Genomic DNA, 17,857 nt, shown 5'->3' with positions numbered 1-17,857 from the left:
AGTTTTAGTTTATGAACAGAATATTAAAATTTTACCACCTTGGTTTGATTTCCCCCATGCGAAACTTAAATGGTTTGCTGGCCTGAAAATCAGCAAGTTGCACTCCTAAAGTATTATTCTCATAGCAAATATGACAGATGCAAAACTCCTTCCCGTTATGAGCTATAGTCAAAAATCTAAATCAGCCAGTTTACATAATCATTAAAACTGATATAGTGGGTGTGTTGGGGATGTTTAGTAAACCACCAGACCCTAGTTTGTGCGATAATGGCAAAAATATTGATATTTTCTGGGACTTTGACGATAACGATAATGAGAAGATATTTTGCATCCTTTAAAACCATGTTTGTAAAAAGTCTTATTGATCTAGGCTGGTCTTGGTAATGGGATACTAATTGTAGTTTACTAATGAGATTAATGGAAACCGTTAAGGAAAATGGATCTTATTTACTTACTTAAAACTAACAAAAATCATTAAAATCACCAATCTGAGATCAAACCGTACAAGTAATACATTTTTATAGCGCCTTTTCCCTGCCCAAGTATGAGTAAACCATTTCAAAGTGGCCTACAGGATTTACTCAAAAAATTGCACCAAGACCAACAAACTATTATAACAAGAGCATTTTAAACAGACACCTATTCTTAATGTAAACAAAATATGAATCTAAAAGGTAATAAAATACTAATTTACATTTGTTTGCTTGGCAGACTCCTTTATCCAAGGTGACTTAGAAAGGTAAACATAATCAAATAATATTGGGCTAGGGCCTGTTTGTTCAGTGTAGTTGGACAGGTCACAAAAGTTGATTGTAAATTTATTATCTTTACACATGTAATAATCAATCAGATTACAAAATCGATAAAGCAATTAAACTTAAACAACAATTTAACAATCAAGATAATGGATCACAGCGCATATATCCCACCCTCCACCTTGCCATCAAAATGGGATGGAAGCGACAAACTCCGAGCCACCCACATTTGACATCCTAACCCAGCTGTGTATTTGTATGCCCATCTGAGCTCTGCACCTCTCTCTCCTGAGCTCCATCTTCGCCACATCCCGTGACCCACAACAAGGACCTTGTCCACTTATGCACTCACCTTGCGCATGTGCAGTAATCTATCCTGTTAGATTACATAAGACAGTGAATGCTTGGACTCACAAGGTGCATTTTTCATTGTTTTTTGCAAAGTGAGTGACATACACAATTTCAACTCACACATCGTTAAAATAAGTTATTATTGTAGATGATACATATCGGACACTCCTACCACACACCCATCAAATACAGCATCAATAAACACAACAGCTACCTGTATCGAGAATGTGTGGCAAAACAGAAATGATGCAAAGCTGATACTCTTCACAAGCCTTTTGTAAAACATCTTCATTGAGGATCTGTATGAAAACACAAATATAAAGGATTTTACCTTATACGTTACCACACAAAAATACTTGCGAGGATACCAGTCTATCACAGACATATCCACATTCACACTTACTAGGCCCAATCAGACTGAACACTTGGTCAAACATGCTTTTAGATTGGGGATGAAAGTTACATAAAAATGTAAACAAAATAAAACCATTCTAAAAACAACAAGGTAAACTGAAATCATTTTCCTCTTCTAAAATCACAGCAGAAACTTTCAGCAGTTTTTTGTAGTTTATGTGCATCTATGATAGAGATGACGTTAAGATTACATGCACAACAATAATCTTTAAAAATCTATCCATTTTTTTAATATGCCACTTCCTTCAAGTTTAGATATTTGAAGAGGCTGTTTAATAGACGAGCCTCTAGCCAAATGGATTCTATTCCTACTTCAGTCTATATGTGGGAGACTGCATATGCAAGGAGTTGGCTTAAATGACAGACATTACATAAATATGGGGGGGTTGAGTAGTAAGTAATGACTTAAGATCTTTATAAAAATTGTATGCGTGTATTAAAAATTTATATTTTTTATAGTATTTGTACTAAATATTAATATTAAATCCAACTGAAAAAAACCATCAGCCAAAGTGTTAAAACTATAAAATGAAAAATTTTCCTCCATCCGCTGATCACCCACTGATGGGGAGTGTTGCCCCTCTATATTACTACGCTCTTCAAAATAAGGATGTTGGAATACAACACACCCTGAGTTCACCAAATTTTTAAAAGGAATTTCTATTTAAATTTTGCAGCACATTTGACGTTCTGCGTGAAAAGTCTCTTCTTCAACTTAGATAAATTTTATAGATGTGAGTGGAAAAAGACACTATATAGTATTCACTGGCAACTTCCTAATCTGGAATACTTTAAAATGCTTGCTTTTTTTTTTTTTTTTTTTTTTCTTTATTTCGCATTATGCAATTACTTGTATTAGGAATTTGGTAGTTTTTGCATACCCCATGGGGTCAGAGCGCAGGGTCAGCCATTGTACAGCGCCCCTGGAGCAATTTACAGGTTAAGGGTCTTGCTCAAGGGCCCAGCAGAGTAGGATCTCTTTTTGGCAGTGACCGGGATTCGAACCGGCAGCCTTCGGGATACCAGCGCAGATCCTTTGCCTCAGAGCCACCACTCCGCCCTAAAAGAAGTTTGGAGATGTCGGGGATTGAACCCGGGGCCTCATACATGTAAAGCATGCGCTCTACCACTGAGCTACATCCCCAATCTTACTACTGATTTATCATTAAATTGATTGGGCATGAAGTTAGCAAACCTGAATTTGTTTATATAATTTATATAAAAAAACAAACAAAAAAAAAAAAAGCACACCACACAAACCTACACTTTCAATAGTGAAACAGCTTGTCTACAGCATACCTCTAGCAGTTCTGGTGGTGGTGCATTCTCAGAGAAGAGATCAAGAGCAGAAGCCACAATGTCAGACCGGGTCCTTCCACCATTATAATCTTCTGGTTCTTCACCTTTACGAAAGATTTTAATTGTAGGAAATCCTCGGATCTGGAATAATGTTTTGGCCATTGTTAACATTTCAACATTGCTCAGAAAGTTTCACACCAATAACATGGCAACAACACAGACAAAAGGGTTTTTCCCATGGGTGCCAAGTTACATTTTTTGAAAGAATATGCAGAAATCTTCAATAGGGTTTTACAAATTATGTTCAGAGTAATAATAGGAAATGCCAGATTGAATCAGATGCTAAAAAAATTACGCAACCAATTATATTAAGCTTGGCAACGGTTAGGTTAGAGAATAGTTAAAAATCGGTATCATCAACTATATACAGTTTGACAGATGTCTCATTCCAAAATATTGTTGTTAAAAATATATAATTTTTCCAGCAAGAACAAGTGTAACTCAGTCATGGTTACATAAAAACATAGGTTCACATCATGCTTAGCCTTTTCATTTTCTCCCTAAAAAAGTTTAATTTTCACCGACTACATCGTGAAGTAATTTATCCAAAAAAATCAGGTCAATTTATTGTAACTGGTTTTCTGAATTCCTAAAGGTCCTACCAATAACTAAGATTGATTAGGATGCCACGATCAGTTTTAACTGCAAAGTCAATATAGATTTTTAGCTCCTTCCCAACAAGAAAAATTATTTTTCATACGTAAAATTAAATATTCTTCAGTCTAATCCTATTTTACAAACTTTGTGCATATGAACTTAAAATTATTTAAATTTGCTTGGAGGAAAACATACACTTGAAATGAGAAATGAACAAAATCAAAACTTTACTACACATTCTAACATAAGAACCAGCATAAGACCAACAGTGGGTTAGAAATAATGGCAATGGTAAGAAAGAAGTTGAACATTTAAATAAAATTAAAAAAATTATAAAAACCTACCCCATATCTGCTAGCCAACTCTTGATGGACAGTAGCATCTACGGCAGCCAACTTCACTTTGCCTTTTGTTTGTTCTTTTACATCAGATGCAGCAGCTGCCCACTCAGGCTCAAGGCTTAAACAAAAAAAAAAGTCATGTAATAATACTACTTCATTTATACAGCGCCTTTCCCATGCTCACGCCGCTTAAATGGTAAATTTGTGGGGGAGCTGGTTTTGAACTCACAACCTCTGAATTGTAAGTCGGCAGTTGTACCCACAGCACAACGGAAGCTGTCCATGTATCATGAATGATTGGCTACTCTTGTAAAAATTTTAATAAAAGTTGATGAAACATTTCAATTTATTATTAGTCAACAGTGTTCTCGGCAGGTTGGCTTGGAGTGCAGAAATTTAGGTACATTTTGTAAAATGGAGCTTGCTAAACTATGTACAATGGACTAATTTGTACATCATGCTGGTTAAAAACACCTGCCAGCTATACAGCAACAATATCTATAGGCAGACAAAAAAAAAGGTTATTCAGCAACCCGTTCTTTTCTGGCACAATCTTTGGCTGCTGTTTCTGCCTATCCCTGCTATTACAGACACACACACAGCAATACTTAAACTCACTAACACTCACTTTTCCTTACCTATTACAATTAGGGGAAGGAAAAAACACTTTCATTTTCAGATTTTGCTGTACTCCTAGGATATTAATATCCTGTAGAACAGACCCTGCTATATCAGTAAACATTCTATATTCAGACTGAAAGAGAGTATATTCTGCTCTGTATATCCCTAAGCTAAAATAAGCAAAACACACAGTTACTTCTTTGTCAATCATTCTCCATCCATCCATCCATCCTCTTCCGCTTATCCGAAGTCGGGTCGCGGGGGCAGCAGCTTGAGCAGAGATGCCCAGACTTCCCTCTCCCCGGCCACTTCTTCTAGCTCTTCCGGGAGAATCCCAAGGCGTTCCCAGGCCAGCCGAGAGACATAGTCCCTCCAGCGTGTCCTGGGTCTTCCCCAGGGCCTCCTCCTGGTTGGACGTGCCCGGAACACCTCACCAGGGAGGCGTCCAGGAGGCATCCTGATCAGATGCCCGAGCCACCTCACCTGACTCCTCTCGATGCGGAGGAGCAGCGGCTCTACTCTGAGCCCCTCCCGGATGACTGAGCTTCTCACCCTATCTTTAAGGGAAAGCCTAGACACCCTGAGGAGGAAACTGATTTCAGCCGCTTGTAATCGCGATCTTGTTCTTTCGGTCACTACCCATAGCTCATGACCATAGGTGAGGGTAGGAACATAGATCGACTGGTAAATTTGACCACGACAGACCGATGCAGAGCCCGCATCACTGCGGACGCCGCACCGATCCGCCCGTCGATCTCACGCTCTATTCTTCCCTCACTCGTGAACAAGACCCCGAGATACTTGAACTCCTCCACTTGGGGCAGGATCTCGCTACCAACCCTGAGAGGGCACTCCACCCTTTTTCGGCTGAGGACCATGGTCTCGGATTTGGAGGTGCCGATTCCCATCCCTGCCGCTTCAAACTTGGTTGCGAACCGTTCCAGAGAGAGCTGAAGATCACGGCCTAATGAAGCAAACAGGACAACATCATCTGCAAAAAGCAGTGACCCAATCCTGAGTCCACCAAACCGGACCCCCTCAACACCCTGGCTTCGCCTAGAAATTCTGTCCATAAAAGTTAGGAACAGAATCGGTGGCAAAGGGCAGCCCTGGCGGAGTCCAACTCTCACTGGAAACAGGTTCGACTTACTGCCGGCAATGTGGACCAAGCTCTGGCACCGATCGTACAGGGACCGAACAGCCCTTATCAGGGGGTCCGGTACCCCATACTCTCGGAGTACCCCCCCAAAGGATTCCCCGAGGGACACGGTCAAATGCCTTTTCCAAGTCCACAAAACACATGTAGGCTGGTTGGGCAAACTGCCATGCACCCTCCAGGACACTGCTAAGGGTGTAGAGCTGGTCCACTGTTCTGCGACCAGGACAAAAACCACACTGTTTCTCCTGAGTCCGAGGCTCAACTATCCGACGGACCCTCCTCTCCAGGACCCCTGAATAGACTTTTCCAGGGAGGCCGAGGAGTGCGATCCCTCTGTAGTTGGAACACACCCTCCGGTCCCCTTTCTTAAAGAGCGGGACCAACACCCCGGTCTGCCAATCCAGAGGCACTGTCCCTGATGTCCATGCGATGTTGCAGATGCTTGTCAACCAAGACAGTCCTACAACATCCAGAGCCTTGAGGAACTCCGGGCGTATCTCATCCACCCCCGGGGCCCTGTCACCAAGGAGTTTTTTGACCACCTCGGTGACCTCAGTCCCAGAGACGGGGGAGCCCACCTCTGAGTCCCCAGGCTCTGCTTCCTCATTGGAAGGCATGTTAGTGGGATTGAGGAGGTCTTCGAAGTACTCCCCCCACCGACCCACAACGTCCCGAGTCGAGGTCAGCAGCGCACCATCACCACCATATACAGTGTTGACACTGCACTGCTTCCCCCAACTGAGACGCCGGACGGTGGACCAGAATCTCCTCGAAGCCGTCTGAAAGTCGTTCTCCATGGCCTCCCCAAACTCCTCCCACGCCCGAGTTTTTGCCTCAGCAACCACCAAAGCCGCATTCCGCTTGGCCTGCCGGTACCTATCAGCTGCCTCCAGAGTCTCACACGACAAAAGGGTCCTGTAGGACTCCTTCTTCAGCTTGACGGCATCCCTCACCGCCGGTGTCCACCAGCGGGTTCGGGGATTGCCGCCACGACAGGCACCGATCACCTTACGGCCACAGCTCCGGTCAGCTGCCTCAACAATAGAGGCACGGAACATGGCCCATTCGGACTCAATGTCCCCCACCTCCCTCAGGATGTAGTAGAAGTTCTGCCGGAGGTGGGAGTTGAAGCTACTTCTGACAGGGGGCTCTGCCAGACATTCCCAGCAGACGCTCACAACACGTTTGGGCCTACCAGGCCTGACCGGCATCCTCCCCCACTATCGAAGCCAACTCACCACCAGGTGGTGATCAGTTGACAGCTCCGCCCCTCTCTTCACCCGAATGTCCAAGACATGTGGCCGCAAGTTCGACGACACGACCACAAAGTCGATCATCGAACGGAGGCCTAGGGTGTCCTGGTGCCAAGAGCACATATGAACACCCCTATGCTTGAACATGGTGTTCGTTATGGACAATCCGTGACGAGCACAGAAGTCTAGTAACAAAACACCGCTCGGGTTCACATCAGGGGGGCCATTCCTCCCAATCACGCCCTTCCAGGTCTCACGGTCATTGCCCACGTTGAGCATTGAAGTCTCCCAGCAGAACGAGGGAGTCCCCAGAAGGTATGCCCTCTAGCACCCCCTCCAGGGACTCCAAAAAGGGTGGGTACTCCGAACTGCTGTTCGGTGCATACGCACAAACAGTTAGGACCCGTCCCCCCACCCGAAGGCGGAGGGAGACTACCCTTTCGTCTACCGGGGTAAATCCCAATGAACAGGGGTTCAATCATTCTGTCAATCATTCTCATCTGCACAAATTACGCAAATTCAATTAATAGAGCAAAATACAGCAAAAAACTGCACATGCTCATATTTGGAGACTGTTATAATATACTGCTCAGAAAAATTAAGGAAACACTTTATCATTCTAACATCAAGTCGGTTAAACCTCAGGGATATCAATCTGTCCAGTGAGGAAACATAAGCAATTGTGAATCAACTTAACTTCACCTGCTTTGTTGCAAAAGAAAGTGGAGACAACAGGAAGAACCACCTTCAGCCAATTCAGGTTGCACAGGTAATGCAGGTCATCCAGGATGGCACATCCATAAGTGTCATCACAAGAAGGTCTCAAAAGCACAGAGGAGATACTAGGAGACAGGCCATTACATGACGAGAGCTGAACAGGGCATTAGGATGGCATCAACCTAGTGGCAGGACTGGTATCTGCTCCTTTGCACAAGGAGGGATAAGAGGAATACTGACTGCCATAGCCTTACAAAATGACCTTCAGCTGGCTCATACCAAGCACATGATAGACGTGAAAGAGTCTGTAGACGCCATAGTGAATGTTTTGCAGACTTCAACATCATCCACCATGACCAGTTTGGCAATGGGTCAGTGATAGGCTGGGGAGTCATACCTTCAAACAGACCTCCACATGCTAGGCTACTGTACCCTGACTGCTGTTAAGTAACAGGATGAAATCCTCCGAGCCATTGTCAGACTTTACTCTAGTGCAGTGAGCTCTGGGTTCCTTCTGATGCAGGCAAATGCTTGGTCTCATGTAACCAACGTGTGTAGGCAGTTCCTGGTTGATGAAGGCATGGATGCCATTGACTAGCCTGTACGTTCCTCGGACCTAAATCCAATTAAGAACCTCTGGGACATTATGCCCTCAATAAAGGCTCACTAATTGAAATATAATTCACATTATTTAACAGGAAAATACATGTTTGGGAGGCGGATATCACTACAGTAGGCATTTTTGCTTTACAAATTCAGAGACCATGAATTTGACTTCTAGCCTTGTTAATGTGTGACACTAAGTTCAATATATAAAGTGTATACTCAGAGTAGCAATTCTAAATTAGCTTAGCGAGAATAAATGTGGTCTCATACCTGATGCTGCTAAAAAAGGCTCTAGGTGGATTTCCACCTAAACTGATTTAGCATCACAGTTCACATTATTTTGACTGTTTAAATCCTAAACTCATTTTTAAAGCAATATTTATTAATGGGTGCTACGTGAAACCCACGATCAGTGAATTGAACATTATCTTAACAGAGTGCTACATCTGTCATGTTTATAGCCAGTGAGTACAACGGGAATAACAAATTTACCAAGAATACACTGTAATGCAGTTTACATGGTTTAAAATTGGAATTCAGGATTCTGAATTGGAGATCTGCATTAATATCACCCAAAAAAGGGCAGGGAATGGTCCAGTCAAAGTGCTGGAGCCTTGCATCATTCTAAAAAAGATTTTTTTTTTTTTTTCACATTTCCTATGCCCACCTGTCTACAAAGGACATTTCTGGACATGTCAAAATAGGAAGCAGTAACAAGAAATTTGGTTAAGAGCAGCTAGGAGGTCCATGCGTTTGTTTCTGCTGCTACACTACCTACTCACTGTAAAAACATGGTACAATGAACCATTTTGTTAGCTCCAATTAGTACATTTTCTAATTTTCCACAACAATACATCAAGCCAATATAAACAATCTGAAACATAACTCCCACGGCAACAATCCATTCACGTACACAAAAACACCCCCAAGCAATACATACTTTTTACAATGGCCACACCAAGGTGCAAAGAATTCCACCATCCAGATAGCATCACTGTCCAACACATTTTTGTCAAAGTTATCATCTGTGAGCTCAACAACGTCCTTTTTACTTCCACTGCTCTGCTGGTGAGGAGGGGAAAAAATCCATTATCTTCTGATCAATCAAACATTTTACATAGAAAATCTTTAGAAAGTATTAAAAAGAATCTATATTTTATGTTAACCTGAAATACATTTTATACATTCTTTGTTGAATTTCTCCTTAACACTAGAATTACCAGAGCCTACGAAAAAACTCGTAGATCCGGCCCACCTTAAATCGCTTCTTAAAACCTTTCTCACCTCTCCGCCAGCGTCTTTTGTCATCTAAATGTACTGATAAAGACATGCTGCCAGAAGCCGGCTATTCCATCCCCCCAACGACTTAGAACGTAAACGAGCTTTTCCCAGCTCAGGCCTTGATTGATTATCTGGGAGTGAAGTGGAGTTTTAGAGTAGAAATAATAGATTGTTATTTGAAACACACGCATTTCATGTGTGTTGCATTTCTACAGTAATCTGTGTAAACACATTGTAAAAACAGAAACGTTTTATATATTCTAGTAGCAAATGACAAAATGTAGGCATAAACTATATAATGTATGAAGCCTGAAGTCCAAATATCAAAGAAACACTTTCACAAAAGGTACAAAAAAAAAAAAGCCACCGCCAAAAAAACCCGCCTTAGTATGAGACATTGACACTCATTAGCTATCACTGCTTCCGTGGCGCAACGGTATCAGTCGCTGACTGGGAATCAGAAGGTCATGAGTTCGATCCTGCACAACTCCCTTTTGAGAAGTGTTCTTATTTTCACTATTTTAGAATAAAAAGATACATTTGATTTCAGTCTGTAACAGCCGGTGTAATTTATGATATTTGTAAAGGTTAGCTTTATTTTTTTTAATTCACTTTTCATTGTCTCAGTCGCGTTCAGGATCCATCCCTACCGCCCCCCACCTGACACTGCTGTTTTCACATAAAGACGCGCTATAGTTCTGCAGTGTATCACAATACATACGACCTCGTGTTTTTTTTCCCCCACAATCTTGCCAGTCCCCACGTGTTGCTGTATGCTGTTTCTTTTGTACTCCAGGACATGCAGAGGAAAGCATAGTAAAGAGCAGTAAGTTCAGCGCTATATGCAATCATCAGACACTCCCCATCTGATACTGTTGTTTTCACATAAAGACGCGCTAAAGCTCTGCAGTGTACTTGTGGCTGCATTGTCGTACCAATGCTTGCGAACTGAAGTGTCTGCATGCACTTTGTTGCATTATACGTGTATTTTTTAAGTATGCCCATGTAGCTCAAACACAGGAACATATGTTGATGTAAAAGTATAATAAAACAAGTGCACTTTTATTCAAGACTATAACCGAAAAAAAAAGAAAGCAAGTTACAGTAGGCGGTTGATATGACAGCTTGCGTGGTGGAAAGCTAAGAACTGCCGATTTCCATTCTGTGCTATATAACTGTTAATATTTGAATCTGATGATTGCATATAGCGCTGTCTTATTCAGTGTGCGCAAGAACATGCAGGTGGCCAGTTGCTGAGTGCTACAACGCACATTTTAAAAAAAGAAAGAGACAAATATATGTGATGTTTTGAAGAAATCATTTTATGACACGAATAGAACCAATCAGAAAACATCGTCGAAGTAATGCAATATTATTTGAAAACGAACAGCGTCAGATCGGGTGTGAAGTTATACTGGCGCTGTTTGAGTCAGATCAGAAGCTGAATAAGCTGAAAAAGCTCCTGTTCTGACTCTAAGTAAAAAAGCATGAATTAATCAACAGAAATAACCGCGATTGACATTTTAAAGTTAACGATTTACAGTGCATACCAATTTATAAATTCAATGTCCGTTTGAGGAAAAAAAAAACACTTTCTTCAAAGCTGGGAATCGAACTCGCGTCTCTGTGGCACAGTAAGGCAGCGGTGCTCCAAGTCAGCAAACCGTAGGGTTAAGCCACGGAAGCTGTTGTATCATCCTTGAACCTTTTGTAAAAGTGTTTATTTGATGTTTGGACTTCAGGCTTCACAGATTCTATAGTTTATGCCTACATTTTGTAACATTTATTACTAAAATATGAAAAAGTTTGTTTTAGCAATGTGTTTACACAGATTACTGTAGAAACGGAACACGCATGAAATGCATGTATTCCAAATAATGATCTATTATTTCTATTCTAAAACTCCAGCAGTTCAGTCACTCCCAGATAATCAAACAAGGCATGAGCTGGGAAAACTTAGTGAACGTTCTGCGACGGTGGGGGATGGAATAGCCGGCTGCTTGCTGCTCCTCTTAATCGGCACATTTAGAAGACAAAAGAGAGGTGAGAACGGTTTTAAGGTGGGCTGGATCTACGAGTTTTTTCGTAGACTCTGGTAATTCTAGTGTTAAGAGATGCACCAATACATCTGATTTACTGCTGTTCAGTACACGTTATAGATTTAACAACATAAGCAGGAAGTTTAACACCAAAGCCATTTTAACAATCAACTTTAAAATTCATCAAAATTTACCATACCTGTCTGCCATGATCTGAACCACTGCTTTTCCCATCAAGTCTACTCTTGACCATAGACCTCAGGGAATTGAGAGCTGAATCAACAATTGCTTGGCTTGTCCTAGCACCTTTTAAGTAAACAAACCCCATTAGAATGCTTTATACAGTGCATCCGGAAAGTATTCACAGCGCATCACTTTTTCCACATTTTGTTATGTTACAGCCTTATTCCAAAATGGATTAAATTCATTTTTTTCCTCAGAATTCTACACACAACACCCCATAATGACAACGTGAAAAAATTTACTTGGTTTTTGCAAATTTATTAAAAATAAAAAAATTGAGAGAGCACATGTACATAAATATTCACAGCCTTTGCCATGAAGCTCAAAATTGAGCTCAGGTGCATCCCGTTTCCCCTGATCATCCTTGAGATGTTTCTGCAGCTTAATTGGAGTCCACCTGTGGTAAATTCAGTTGATTGGACAGGATTTGGAAAGGCACACACCTGTCTATATAAGGTCCCACAGTTGACAGTTCATGTCAGAGCACAAACCAAGCATGAAGTCAAAGGAATTGTCTAATCTGGGGAAGTTTACAGAAAAATTACTGCTGCTTTGAAGGTCCCAAAGAGCACAGTGGCCACCATCATCCGTAAGTGGAAGAAGTTAGAAACCACCAGGACTCTTTCTAGAGCTGGCTGGCCATCTAAACTGTGCGATCGGGGGAGAAGGGCCTTAGTCAGGGAGGTGACCAAGAACCCGATGGTCACTCTGTCAGAGCTCCAGAGGTCCTCTGTGGAGAGAGGAGAACCTTCCAGAAGGACAACCATCTCTGCAGCAATCCACCCATCAGGCCTGTATGGTAGAGTGGCCAAATGGAAGCCACTCCTTAGTAAAAGGCACATGGCAGCCCGCCTGGAGTTTGCAAAAAGGCACCTGTAGGACTCGAAGACCATGAGAAACAAAATTCTCTGGTCTGATGAGACAAAGATTGAACTCTTTGGTGTGAATGCCAGGTGTCACGTTTGGAGGAAACCAAGCACCGCTCATCACCAGGCCAATACCATCCCTACAGTGAAGCATGGTGGTGGCAGCATCATGCTGTGGGGATGTTTTTCAGTGGCAGGGACTGGGAGACTAGTCAGAATAAAGGGAAAGATGACTGCAGCAATGTACAGAGACATCCTGGATGAAAACCTGCTCCAGAGCGCTCTTGACCTCAGACTGGGGTGACAGTTCATCTTTCAGCAGGACAACGACCCTAAGCACACAGCCAAGATATCAAAGGAGTGGCTTCGACAACTCTGTGAATGTCCTTGAGTGGCTCAGCCAGAGCCCAGACTTAAATCCAATTGAACATCTCTGGAGAGATCTTAAAATGGCTGTGCACCGACGCTTCCCATCCAACCTGATGAAGCTTGAGAGGTGCTGCAAAGAGGAATGGGCAAAACTGGCCAAGGACAGGTGTGCCAAGCTTGTGGCATCATATTCAAAAAGACTTGAGGCTGTAATTGCTGCCAAAGGTGCATCGACAAAGTATTGAGCAAAGGCTGTGAATACTTATGTACATGTGATTTCTCAGTTTTTTTTATTTTTAATAAATTTGCAAAAACCTCAAGCAAACTTTTTTCACATTGTCATTATGGGGTGTTGTGTGTAGAATTCTGAGGAAAAAAATGAATTTAATCCATTTTGGAATAAGGCTGTAACATAACAAAATGTGCAAAAGGTGATGCGCTGTGAATACTTTCCGGATGCACTGTAAGAATTTCAACATTACCGGAAATGTTCTAAGAAAGACAAATAACATACCTTGATAATCTTCAGGACTGTTTTTGTTAAGACCAAAGACTTTAATGGTTGGAAAGCCTTTAATACCATACTGAGCACCCAAACTTTTGTGTTCATCTGCATTCACTGCACCAACTTTTACAACACCCTGTTAAATTCAACAAATGAATTCATCTTTTTATTATTGTAGAAGTGAACTCCCAAGTGAATGTATTTGCTTAATAACATTTCTAAATGCAGATCACCTCTTAAAGATCCAAATCTTGTAGGAAAGTAGCTGAATCTGACAAGAGTTAAAATTACACAGTTACAATGGAATGATTGTTTTCAAAACATTAATTGAATTGCTTTTTAATTGTTTTGCCTAATGTTATAAAGATGTCTAATCCCAACAAAGGTAAATGAAATAAGTGGTCAAAATGGTTAAAAGGGCCATAACTGTAGGCGACTAGATTTCTACAATACATTTCGTGTTTGGCAGTTATGTAGTGGTTGCATAGCTATTTTTTTACATAATCATAATGCCTATAATATTTTCACATCTTTTACATATACTGTAACAGCGCTGTTAAGTTGCATTAGCCTGGGCCCTGAGTCACTAACAGTACGAGCTGGCATTCCAACATGTAAATGAGCAGTTTCAGAGCCAGATGCAGGGGAGCCAGTGAAACCTGCAAGCCTGACAAAGTCACATGAATCCCAACTTGCACAGCAATAGTGAGCAGTCCATCAAAGGACAGTGAGCTACTTTTGAATGGGCAGAGAATCCATTGGGCTGGCAGTGGGTAAGATGCTATATTATCAAATATATACATTTAAAAAAAAAAAAAAATACACACCACATTAGACAAAAGTTTCCTTTCAGCGTCTCCTCGCTCTTTATAATATGCTAGAAAATTCACATCTATTATGACAATTATATGGTATGTTTGCATTTCTTTCTGCTCATTTGGGGAAAAAGGAGAATTAAGTGAATATAGGAAATCATCATTTCTTCTTCCATGCTTTTGAAAGTGGGTGATGTGGCCAAATATAAAAGTTCCTCAAGTGATTGCTATTTCTTCTTTATGAACAGAGACGCTTATAATAATCAAAATCTTCAACTTTATTTTGTCTTATACAGAGGTATAAACTTAAGAGATTTGAAAACTAAATGACATGTTTAAGTGGCAAAGCTCAAATGAATTACAAACTGTTTTAACGCATTTCTAAAACTCAGTTTTAATTGTACTTAATTATAAAAAGAAACCGACTAAATTGCCTAGAGTTGCACAAAACAATCAAAGTAACTTAAAAAATTACACTCTTACTTTTAAAGCTGTAGCTGCCTTTTTCCAGTCCGGCGTAAGTCTTTGACAGTGACCACACCTACACGAGAGGCAATGAAAGGGGAGCGGGCACATCAGATTTTCAAGTTAAAAACTTGCTTCACCAACTAAACAACATCTATAGAATTAGATTGAATGTACTGTCTTTCACTCACCAAGGAGCATAAAATTCTATCAACCATAAGTTGTCACTCTGTATTACTTCTCTATTGAAGTTTGAGGGACTGAGTTCAATAACGTCATCACTGGATGTGTAAAAGCCATTCACCGTCATAAACAGCAAGTGTGTCACACAACTTAAACCTACAATGCAATTAAAAAAATTGTTACCGAACAAGAAGCAAACAAAAACAATTCACTCTGTTTATCTATGTAATACAAAAGGATGTCGGGGTGATGTTCATGATATTTTGATGATGCTCATGTTTAACTTTAAGGTAACCCAAAGTAATAGTTTGCTTTTGTAATGGAAATGCAAATTGCTCCACAAATTTAAATGTAACAGGAATAAAGATGATACCCGAGAAGTCAAATCTCACAATAAGGGACCATAACATTTTGATTCACCTTGTACTAATTTGGCACATTGCCCTACACATATTTAAGCTATTTTCCAGTGATAAGCAACACTGTAATTAGCAGATCTTATCAATACTTCTTTGGCCATACACGAGTATTACGAGCATCATTGAAGCTGCTGTTAAAGAAAAATTCATTACTATTTTTTATGGTGGCGTTAGACACCAAAGGTTTTATAAGGCACCTTTCACTGTAGGCACTTCCTCATAAAATATCCAAAACAACTAACATCATAGCCCAAGACAACTTAAAAAATAACGGTTGCCAAGTAATGATAGTAGGGGGCAATTAAAGGGATGCACGTTTGAAGGCAACAAAAAGTAAAAGGTGGGCGGGTCCTTAACATAGGAATTTAAAGTTTTACACTTAAGAAAACTGACGTGTTACGGCAAAAGAAGAAAAAAATACAGTTTTCTCCACGTACCAAGAAGACAATGTTTACTTTAAAACGTTCTGCATAAATGAATGGGTTTGGAAGCAAGAAAATCCTCGTTTTTTCTTTGAAATGTGTCATGGACACGTCAGTTATAAGCAAAGTCACAGCCTCCACTATTACTAAATAGCTGACATTTAACAAAGAAAATTTCCACAGAACTTGCACGTTGAATACCCTTGCACACTTCAAAGCACATAATAGCAGCTGATGAACCCCAGAACAGGCCACACCGACAATTTAATCAAATCATATTTCCATCATCTTTGATGCAAGTGAACATAAACCATACAAGAGAATTAAAAAAAAAAATGTATCCACATCTTCAAAAGCTGGATCTCTTACCTATGAAATATTGCATTTTTGAGGTTTCCATCATCCGCAACCCTATCATATGCCCAAATCTTCACTAAAGCGGAAACACCAAGCTCACAGACACAAGTAGACAGGCAAAGACAGAGAAAATCCCTCCGTGTCGGCCGCTGATTGGCTAGCTGGATTTGATAAAGTGATGTGGCCAATCAGAAGCCGACGTGTGGTCTGAGAATTTTTCTTCGGGGGCGGAGACAGAGCGTTCCTGTACAAAGTGGAAGCACGGGGCGTGGCTAGTAAAGTGTATCCAATAGAGAGAACGAATTTCACGATTCTCCCAAGCACGTGTGCAGACAACAGATTCTACACCAGGAAAGTCTGAATTCAGCTCCACAGCATATCTTGTTAAAAAAAATTAAGCAGTAAATGAAATGCGTTGTTCACACTTGTGTGCTAATCGACTTAGTCGTCATAGACGTGTGAATGCTATGGCAATGAGTTTTTTAAGGTTTGTGTCCATGTTAATATATTACACCCAAGTGTCAAGATACAAACCAATCAGAACCTGTATATGTACGAGCTTGAAGTTAGCTACTTATTTAAAGCGTATTCGCCTAGCTGTTTATTCGCAGCAGTTTTGTTGCTCAGAGCCAACTACTTATTCGCATACCTTGCGCGAGCCAGCTTCTTATTCAGTTAACGGGAAGACGCCGTATTTTAAAAGGTATATAGTGATTTGTTTTTAAAATTGATCGCTAATTTAAAAAATCCCTATTTTGAATATAAGTGAATTTTGCATGTTCCAATGTAGGCATACTGGTTAAATTTACTTCCAAGCCTGAGAAACTGCAATATTAAGAATGGGAATGGCACTATATACATACAATGTATTATTAGACTATGATATTTAAAGAGCACTGTAAAGGGTTAAATTGCGTTGGGCCGTTTTAATTGCTAACAGTGTTTTGGCAATATATATTCCTTTGTCACAACTGCGCTTGCCATTTACTCCACCCAACGTGTCAACGTTAACAGCCAAACTTGACATACTCCCATATTTACAGAATCAAACTTTGTTGGGCACTGAATCTTATTATTTTAAATTCAGGTGATTGGGTGGGGAGTGTAGTGCAGTGGTTACTATAGGAGACTCAAGCACTTTACAGGAGTGGAAAAAGCTACTTCACTGACTGTGAACATGCTAGAGGGGAATGAAATTTGATGATGATGATGAAAATTTTGAAAACCAAGATAAGGAAGTCCCTAAATTATCTCCATGTAATGCAAAGTGTTGTGAAAAAGTATTTGCCCCCTTCCTGATATCCTCTGTTCAATATATAAAGCTGAATATGTTTTTGTGAGGTATGCAAACTGAACTTACGTCTTTAAAATTTTTTCATAGTTTCTCTGTTTTTACACAGGAAGTCTGTAAACCATGTTTCATTAAAAAGCTGATTTTGTGCCCCCACACCAATCAACGCCAGGTATCCCTTCTAGTTTTTATTATTTGTTACAGTGAATGGCTTCAGATCTTTATGCAAAATGTAATATTAAGTAAAGGACACCAGGTGAAAAATATAACACCATATTTTAAAACAGGGGTGGGCAAATTCATTCCTGGAGGGCCACAGTGGCTGCAGGTTTTTGTTCCAACCCAATTGCTTAATAAGAAGCACTTATTGCTCTAGAAACACTTCTGCTTCATTTTAGTTATCTCCCTCGTTAAGATTATGAACCCTTA

The 17,857-nt window shown here is 40.6% G+C and overlaps 1 protein-coding gene and 1 non-coding gene across 3 annotated transcripts in view; both read right to left on the bottom strand.

The window, feature by feature from the left end:
- Positions 1 to 16,288, bottom strand: part of pdia6 (protein disulfide isomerase family A, member 6) — a 28,426-nt gene extending 12,138 nt beyond the window's left edge. Inside the window, exons 1-9 of one of the 2 annotated variants that reach the window (XM_028796860.2) lie at positions 16,150 to 16,288; positions 14,948 to 15,095; positions 14,775 to 14,832; positions 13,486 to 13,612; positions 11,693 to 11,799; positions 9,114 to 9,238; positions 3,821 to 3,935; positions 2,820 to 2,960; positions 1,321 to 1,405 (exon numbers count right to left, since the gene is read on the bottom strand). In XM_028796860.2, the coding sequence (XP_028652693.1) occupies positions 1,321 to 1,405; positions 2,820 to 2,960; positions 3,821 to 3,935; positions 9,114 to 9,238; positions 11,693 to 11,799; positions 13,486 to 13,612; positions 14,775 to 14,832; positions 14,948 to 15,095; positions 16,150 to 16,198 (955 nt within the window). In that variant the 5' untranslated portion in view covers positions 16,199 to 16,288. The remainder of the gene's footprint in view (positions 1 to 1,320; positions 1,406 to 2,819; positions 2,961 to 3,820; positions 3,936 to 9,113; positions 9,239 to 11,692; positions 11,800 to 13,485; positions 13,613 to 14,774; positions 14,833 to 14,947; positions 15,096 to 16,149) is intronic. The other variant, XM_028796861.2, reaches the window with a different exon arrangement.
- On the bottom strand, positions 2,593 to 2,664 carry trnav-uac (transfer RNA valine (anticodon UAC)). The gene has a single exon. It is a non-coding gene; the product is annotated as a tRNA-Val (tRNA).
- Positions 16,289 to 17,857: the final 1,569 nt, after the last annotated feature.

This window comes from Erpetoichthys calabaricus, chromosome 3, assembly GCF_900747795.2.
Source record: "Erpetoichthys calabaricus chromosome 3, fErpCal1.3, whole genome shotgun sequence".
NCBI lineage: Eukaryota > Metazoa > Chordata > Cladistia > Polypteriformes > Polypteridae > Erpetoichthys > Erpetoichthys calabaricus.
This window is presented reverse-complemented; position numbering and strand designations above follow the sequence as displayed.